This window comes from Desmodus rotundus, chromosome 5 (genome assembly GCF_022682495.2).
Source record: "Desmodus rotundus isolate HL8 chromosome 5, HLdesRot8A.1, whole genome shotgun sequence".
NCBI classification, from domain to species: domain Eukaryota; kingdom Metazoa; phylum Chordata; class Mammalia; order Chiroptera; family Phyllostomidae; genus Desmodus; species Desmodus rotundus.
In genome coordinates this window covers 160,165,323-160,173,724 of record NC_071391.1, presented here as the reverse complement: position 1 = coordinate 160,173,724, position 8,402 = coordinate 160,165,323, and the positions used below count along the sequence as shown (strand labels likewise).

General features: G+C 53.2%; 1 protein-coding gene across 1 annotated transcript; it reads left to right on the top strand.

Annotated features, from left to right (window-relative positions):
- The first annotated feature begins 351 nt into the window (after positions 1–351).
- On the top strand, positions 352–6,296 carry MYCN (MYCN proto-oncogene, bHLH transcription factor). The gene is made up of 3 exons (XM_053925894.1): positions 352–541; positions 1,795–2,690; positions 4,792–6,296. The coding sequence occupies exons 2-3, from the start codon at positions 1,910–1,912 to the stop codon at positions 5,394–5,396; spliced, it is 1,386 nt and encodes a 461-aa protein (XP_053781869.1). The 5' UTR covers positions 352–541; positions 1,795–1,909; the 3' UTR covers positions 5,397–6,296.
- Positions 6,297–8,402: the final 2,106 nt, after the last annotated feature.

Below are 8,402 nucleotides of genomic sequence, written 5' to 3'. Positions count from 1 at the left end.
ATGCCAAGCAATTGCCAGGCCTGCAGGGTGGGTGCTGCCTTGCACCGCTCCGCACACAACTGGTTTGCAGAGTGCACCGGGTGCAAGCCCGGGGGTCTGAAAGGGTGGGGGAAGCACACCCCAGGCTTCCCAGCTTTGCAGCCCCCTCTCTGCAAAGAAGAAAAGCAAGTGGCTTTTGGCGCGAAAGCCTTGGCGCCTCCCCTGATTTTTATGGAAATCAAGAGGGCGGGGTAAAGCCCCTTTCCTCTGCCTTTCTCCCTCCCCCTTGTCTGTGCCGCAGCCCCCTTCTCTCCCCGCCCCCCGGGTGTGTCAGATTTTTCAGTTAATAATATCCCCCGAGCTTCAAAGCGCAGCCAGTGACAGTCATCTGTCTGGACGTACTGGGTGGATGCGGAGGACTCCTGGGAACTGGGTTGGAGCTGAGCTACCGCTAGCCAGGCGCAAGCGCGCATAGACTGCAGCCACCCGAGGACCACCCCGCCCCAGGCCACCCGGGGACCCTGCACAGATTCGCCTCTAGATCCCCAGCAATCTGCGGGAGGTAAGGAGCTGGGCGGGGGGGGGGGGGGGGGGGGGCGGACGGGTTGGGGGGGGTGCAAACCTCTCGGCGCCCGGGAAGCGCGAGCGCGGCGGTGGGAAGGCAAGCCTGGGACCGGATCGCCGCTCGCGCTCCAGGCGCTCCCACATACTCGGGGGACTGTTGCTGTTTCGGAAACAAAACCTCCTCTGGCTTTTCTCTGAAAAGCCAATACCAGCCCCCAAGGCACCCCATCTGGAAGAGACCCGCCCTAATCCTTTTAGTACCCTTGCCTTAATGGCTTCATCGGAAATAAATTCGCCCTTCTTTAGAACAGTTGTCTGTGTTTGAGCTGACTGGGACCTGGTGTGTTCCCACCCCGAACCTGGGGTTCTTCAAAGGTGCCCCCAGAGGAAGAAGAAGAGGGCTAGGCTGGGCGAGGCAGCCGTGGTGGTAATCTGGGTCACGGCTGCTCCAGCTCGGAGGAGACGTTGCTCTCCGGCGACCTTCCCCACATTGGCCCCTGCACCATTCCCGGGAAGTGGGGTTCAGGTTGTGCTTTTGCCCTGGGAGAGGACGTTGTTGGGGGTTTGGAAGAGGGGGGGTGGGGTTAGGAAGGCACAAAATAAGGTAGTAGTAGGACTCTCTGTTCAGCGGGTGAATGTTGAGGGGCGTATGCTTAAACTGGGGGTGGGGATAGATTTGGGTGCCTGTTGTTGGTGTTGGTTTAGAGAAAGGATTTTTCCATTTGCAAAGTTTCGTAAAGCCCCCTCTATCGCTCGCACACCCAGGGTTGCAGTTTTACCGTGAGGGTAGGGGAGATTGGATACTCTAGATCCAGTGCCTGGCAGCTGGGTTGGATCCCCCCCTCCCCGCCCCCCCCCCCCCCCCGGCTGCTTTTTAGCAGCTGGCGGACATTGGTGCCACCGGGCTTGCCCGCGAGCTGGTGAGCTAGAATCCTGCAGCCTCGCCTGGAACAGCCCCCTCCCCCAGGCAGTGCCTTGTGTGAATGAAATGGCAGTTTCCAAAGTTGCGGAGCCTCTGCCACCACCCCCCGCATCTGCATGCCCCCTCCCACCCTCTGTCGTAGACAAGCTTGTACACAAAAGGAGGGAGGGAGAGAGAGAGCAGAGGCAGAACTTCCTTCACCTTCGGGAGCGCGGGGTGGAGTGGAGGGTTTGGAGCAGAGACGGAGGGACGGAGTTCGAGGGCTGCCACTGCCTGACCCCCAGTTCGGCTCCTCTTGCCAACCCTCCTGGTGTGCCTGTTGGTTGCAGTGTCGGAGGTTGGTGCGGGTCCCCGCCTTCCGCGCTCCCCACGGGAAGGAAGCACCCCGAACTAAAAACAGAGGAGCGGAAAGAAGCCTTTATTCGCCGGCCGGGAGGCGAGCCAATGCTGAGCTGCACCGCGTCGAACATGCCGGGGATGATCTGCAAGAACCCAGACCTCGAGTTTGACTCGCTGCAGCCTTGCTTCTACCCGGACGAAGATGACTTCTACTTCAGTGGCCCTGACTCGACCCCCCCAGGGGAAGACATCTGGAAGAAGTTTGAGCTGCTGCCCACGCCCCCACTATCGCCCAGCCGTGCCTTCCCGGAGCACAGTCCGGAGCCCCCGAACTGGGCCACCGAGATGCTGCTGCCCGAGGCCGACCTGTGGGGCAACCCAGCCGAGGAGGACGCGTTCGGTCTGGGAGGCCTGGGCAGTCTCACCCCCAACCCGGTCATCCTCCAGGACTGCATGTGGAGCGGCTTTTCGGCCCGGGAGAAGCTGGAGCGCGCCGTGAGCGAGAAGCTGCAGCACGGCCGGCCGCAGGCCGGGCCCGCCTCCCCAGCCACTGGAGCAGGCACCGCTAGCCCTGCCAGCCACGGGCACGCTGCGGGGACCGGCCGCGCCGGGGCCGCTCTGCCCTCCGATATCGCCCACCCGGCCTCCGAGTGCGTGGATCCCACGGTGGTCTTTCCCTTCCCGGTGAACAAGCGCGAGCCTGCTCCCCTACCCACCGCCCAGGCCGGTGCTCCAGCGGCGGGCACTGTGGTCGCCTCGGTGGCGAGTGCTGCAGCTCCAGCCGGTACTCCGGTGGCCTCCCTTTCGCGCACCGGGGGGCGCCCGGCCAGCGGTGGTGACCACAAGGCTCTCAGCACCTCCGGCGAGGACACTCTGAGCGACTCAGGTAAAGACCAAGCCAGGGTCCGCAGCCTTCCTGGACCCTGTGTCGGGGGCTGCGGTCCCTTTGTTACTGTTCATGGATTTAGGCTTTGGAGGGGAGCTTTTGGGGGAAGTAGGACTGGAGGCTGAGGTCTTGTATTCCCCAAGCCGATCCCCAAGGTAAGGAAGAGAAGGATGAGCGGAAGCTGCTAAGAGGATGTTATCCAAAGTGTCACCTTTGGAAGTTACTTCCAGCCTCATCCTGTCCCATCATCCTCTTCTCTGCAGCCAGTCCAAGGCATTAAATTAGGAAAAGTTTAGGGGCTAAAGCTGAGTGGGAGTTTAGGGGGCCGCTGGCTGCTTCACCTGGGCAGAAACCTGTTAGCCCCCAGTGTAGAGAGGGACAGTGGCTCAGGTCAGGGGTGGGGAGACACCCCGAGAGGACACAGGCACTGTGCACAATCCTGCTTAGGGCACAAGAAGTTACAGGGAGATGGCACAGATGGTTGGTAGCAATTTTTACTTTTCAAACCTGGGTGTTCTTCTCCCCCTCTCTCCGTGGGTGGTGGGTTGTTTGTTCCTGGTATGTCACCAGCAGGCGGCGATATTCCAGGCAGGTCAAGGATCTGAACGCCTGGGGGGTGGTGGGGCCACCCCTGCCTCCACTCAGCAGCTGGCGGCTAGTCCACAGAAGTTGTGTACATTCCCGAGGGGCCGCCTCTTTACAGCGTGCAGTGCAACTGGGTCCGGTTTCGTCTTCTTGCCAGAATTCCAGGGCCAGTTTCAGATCTCAGTGGTGCTTTGTGACCCAGTGTCCTTCAAGGTGAGGGCAGGCACTTAGCCCACCCTCCAGGAATGCACACACCCTAGAAACACTCGTGGATAATTTCTATTGTGTGCCTTGTCTTGAAGGGTAGGGGTTAAAACGAAGACTTCCCAAATACTGAAACAGCCCTTGGAGCTAGGAGCTCCTATTCCCTGGAATCTTGAAACCCAGTGTTTTCAGAACACAGGCAGATTAAAAGCCTAAATTTCCTTCAGGGCTGAGGACGGATTCCTCTGAGGCTCCTGGGAGGAAACTTGGTGATAAGCCTCCAGTTTCAGGCGGGTCTGTCCCTTTAATGTCGGTGCCTTGACAGCTCTTGGTGAGGAAGCACTTCCTTCCAACAGCTGTCTTCTTGGCAGAAAACCAAAACATTGGCTTAAAGGGACCCACAGGCTGGAACAGCCTCACATTTCGGCTTTAGAACAAATCCTACAATTGTTCAGCTTTCCGGTCCCCTTCAGATCAAGCAGGAGATGTGTGTTGATTTTTCATGCTTGCATTTTAAACAATAATTTTCTATCCCAGCAAGCAGTGAATGAGGAGAGGGGAGAATGCACACAGGACGCTCCATGTTTTTGTTGTTGCTGTTATTGTTGTTGACGTTGAGAAGGGGGGGCCCCATATTTGGGTTTCGGGCTTCTGTGGATTATGATTGGAGAGTTAAGATTTGATCTTTGCTCCATGAAAAACTGCTTAATTAAATTGTCCTTTAAGTTTACTTAAGGACCTAAAGTCAAACGCAACCATGTGTGGAATTGCTAAATGAAGACTGTAGAATGAGGAGCCTCAGTTCTTAGGTGTAGAAATGGAAATATTTAATAAATTAGTCTATGTTGGGGGGGGGGCTGGTGATAGTGTTAAAAACTACCATTTCCTGAGCACCTGTCTGGCAGTTCCTGCGCTCTACGTATCACCTGTGCAGCTCAGGAACCCTGTGGTTTTAGTCCCATTTAATACCTGAGGAAACTTAAGGCTTAGAAAAGTTTAATGACTTGCCCAGGGTCACACAACTCGTGTGATGCAGCCAGGATTCAGCCTGACCCCAAAGTCCAGGTTCTTTGTACATCTGCCACCTGCCGAAGTCTGAAGGCTGAAAGTGCCAGGGGTACGGGGAAGGAGGAAGTGTTTACAGATACGTTTAATGTAGAAGAGATCTAAACTACACTTCTGTTCTCATGTGTGTTGATGGAGCCATAAGAAGAGCAAACCATGCCAGGGCCTGCCTATGAGAGGTTATATAAATAGAGAGATGATTTTCATGGGCCTGACTGTGAGAATAACCCCCATTTTGTTCTTGAAGATGATGAAGATGATGAAGAGGAAGACGAAGAGGAGGAAATTGACGTGGTGACCGTGGAGAAGCGGCGGTCCTCCTCCAACAGCAAGGCCATCACCACCTTCACCATCACCGTGCGCCCCAAGAGCGCAGCCCTGGGCCTGGGGAGAGCCCAAGCCGGTGACCTGATCCTCAAGCGCTGTGTCCCCATCCACCAGCAGCACAACTATGCCGCTCCGTCTCCCTACATGGAGAGTGAGGATGCACCGCCCCAGAAGAAGATTAAGAGTGAAGCGTCCCCACGTCCTGTCAAGAGTGTCATACCCCCAAAGGCGAAGAGCTTGAGCCCCCGCAACTCTGACTCGGAGGACAGCGAGCGCCGCCGGAACCACAATATCCTGGAGCGCCAGCGCCGCAATGACCTGCGGTCCAGCTTCCTCACGCTCAGGGACCATGTGCCAGAGCTGGTGAAGAATGAGAAGGCCGCCAAGGTGGTCATTTTGAAAAAGGCCACTGAGTATGTCCACTCCCTACAGGCTGAGGAGCACCAGCTTTTGCTGGAGAAGGAGAAGTTGCAGGCAAGACAGCAGCAGTTGCTAAAGAAAATCGAACACGCTCGGACTTGCTAAACCTTTCCCAAAACTGGACAGTCACTGCCACTTTGCACATTTTGATTTTTTTAAAAACAAACATTGGGTTGACGTTAAGAATGTTGGTTTACTTTCACATCGGTCCCCCGTCGAGTTTGGATCTGGGTGGGGAGCAGGTCGTGTGGGGTTCTGCCAGGACCTCTGGAGAGGGCCTGCCAGATGGGATGCTCTGTGGCCCCTGACGTTTCCTCCAAGTCACCTCCAAGGCAGTGGTCGAAGTTCGTGACAGTTGGGAGCCTTTGGGGCTGTTGAAGTCACCTTGTTTGTTCCAAGTTTCCAAACAACAGAAAGTCATTCCTTTTTAAAAATGGTGCTTAAGTTCCAGCAGATGCCACGGAAGGGGTTTGCCATTCAATGCCCCTGGGGACCATTTCTGTAAATACCACTGACACACCCGCCTTTTGTATACGTCCTGGGTAATGAGAGGTGGCTTTGGTGGCCAATGTTAGACTGGAAGTTCATGCCTAAGTACTGTAATACCTCAATGTTTGAGGAGCATGTTTTGTATACAAATATATTGTTAATCTCTGTTATGTACTGTACTAATTCTTACACTGCCTGTATACTTTAGTATGATGCTGATACATAACTAAATTTGATACTTATATTTTCGTATGAAAATGAGTTGTGAAAGTTTTGAGTAGATATTACTTTATCACTTTTTGAATTAAAAAAACTTTTGTAAAGAAATTTACTATATATATATATGCCTTTTTCCTAGCCTGTTTCTTCCTGTTAATGTATTTGTTCATGTTTGGTGCATAGAACTGGGTAAATGCAAAGTTCTGTGTTTAATTTCTTTCAAAATGTATATATTTAGTGCTGCATCTTATAGCACTTTGAAATACCTCATGTTTATGAAAATAAATAGCAATTAAATGATATGACTTCTTTTTTTTTTTTCCTTGATGGCCCTGGTTAGAGTCGGTCCCATAAATAGTGACCATAACAGTACATAACTTAGAGAGGGAACTTGGTTTCCACAGACAGCCCTTGTACACCTTACAATCCTGACTGGGGGTGGGGGGCTGCTGTCCCCACTTGGGGTGGAGGGAACTGAGTTTAGGGAGGTTAAGACACCTTCCGGATTCCACAGAACAGAGAAGTGACTAGGGATGGCATCCCAGCAATAGCACGCAATAGTTTACAAAGTCCTTTCCCAGGTTGGACATTGAAGGGAATTAAACTAGGATGGCAGACATCAGCCCTTCAGAGTGAGGAGTCAAGGCAAGACAAGGTTGGGTAATTTGCCTGTGTTTGGTGTCAGTAATGCTTCTTCCATCGGCAGATGGCTTTATGTTTCTGTGCAGAGTGCAGTTTGTCTCCAGGAGGAAAGCGTTCCTCCAAGTTCACCCAGACTCGGAAGGTTCTGTGCTGGCTGGGCTTTGTGGCAGAATAAACATGAGGTTGGTCTCTTCCCATTTCATAGGAGTAACTCCTGAAGGGACAGCTGTGTGACATGCCCCTTCAGAGGAGTTGCTGGGGTATAGTGCAGCTCTGCCCCATTTCGGCTCCTGTCATTTCGCAGGCTGGCCTTTGGGCCGCCCTGTGGATGCAGGATTAGCCTCTGTAGGCTCTGGAGGCCAGCCAGGGCCAAAGGGTGGGGGGTGGGCACATGCCTCCAGGAAGGAAGTTTAGTTTCCCAGATTGGAGGGGACTCTGGCTGGTGAGGCATTCTGCTCAGAGCTGAAAGCCCATAAAAATTTATTTCTCTTGCAGGTGAAATGTACTGGATTATTTTTGTAAGATTTCATCCATCTCAGATTTTTAGCTTTGTACTAGAAAAGGCCTTTTGCTTTACTGAGAAGAAAGCAGGTCTAGGGATGAGAATGCTTTGCTTGTCTGGTCACAGCTTGTGAGGGCAGAGATAGGACACCCTGGGCCTTTTGCCTCCCTGTCTGCTTGGAACATTTTATAAAGCCCAGTGGGAGATTAGAACTTGAGCTTCTCCAGAGTCCATTTACAGCCACATACCCCAGAGCTCTGAGGTTGGTACTGCCATGGACATTCCCGATGGTCAGACCATCCCCACGCTAGAAAAATAACGAGCCTGCTTTGAAAGCCCGTTTTGAGTGGTCACTCACGAGACTTCCTGACCCTTTGCAGTTTACATGCCCCAAATCGCCTTGCCCTGCACCTTGTTTGTGCCACCCTGAGCCAAAAGAAAGCTCAGTGACCTCGAAGTAGTTGAGCACCCGAGATTCTTGGAGCCTAGCTTCTCTATTTGGGGTCCCATTAAGGGGCCCACCTAGGTGTTTCAGGTGAGCTGGAAATCTAGCCATGAAGAAGGAAAATAATGAGGCCCTAAACTAAGTTCTACCCTGCTCCATATTTGCTCTGGCTGCTGGGAAGCTCAGAGCTGAATTCCATACTCTCGTTCTACATATCTGGTGCCCATTCTCTCTTTTCTTCTAAATGTCTCCGACCTCTTGTTTTTGATTTTCAGTTGAAGCACCTTTTTTAATGTTCTTTATCACGTTACATTAAAGAGGAGCACTTTGCATTAGGTGGATCGTGAATATATATTTAAATGTTCAAACTATATGCCACTTCCCCTTCCTGGCCCAGCTGAGGGAAGCATCACCTAGTTTGGCTCTGGGTTATCTGTAAGGTAATTGCTGTAGTCACTGAAGAGTCGAACCACTCGTTTCAATCACATGAGGAACCACCTCTGCAACAAATCATATGACTTCATTTCAGAATGGGGTCGTGAGGTCCTCTGTCAAGTCAGGGGCCAAGCCCGGGACTGGAGTCGGGTTTCCTGATCAGCCCAGTGTTCTCCCCACAGCATTGGTTTTCCAACCTCTCCCACAGCAGCCTCTGCCTCCCGGCTTGCCCTTCCACCTGCAGCATGCTTCCATATTAATCCTAAATCGCCGACCCTGCGTGAAAACTTCCAACAGTTCCCTAGCACTTAGGGGATAAAGTCCCAACCCCTCAGCCTGGGGGGCCCAGAGGCTGCCCTCACCATGGCTCACCAGCCCC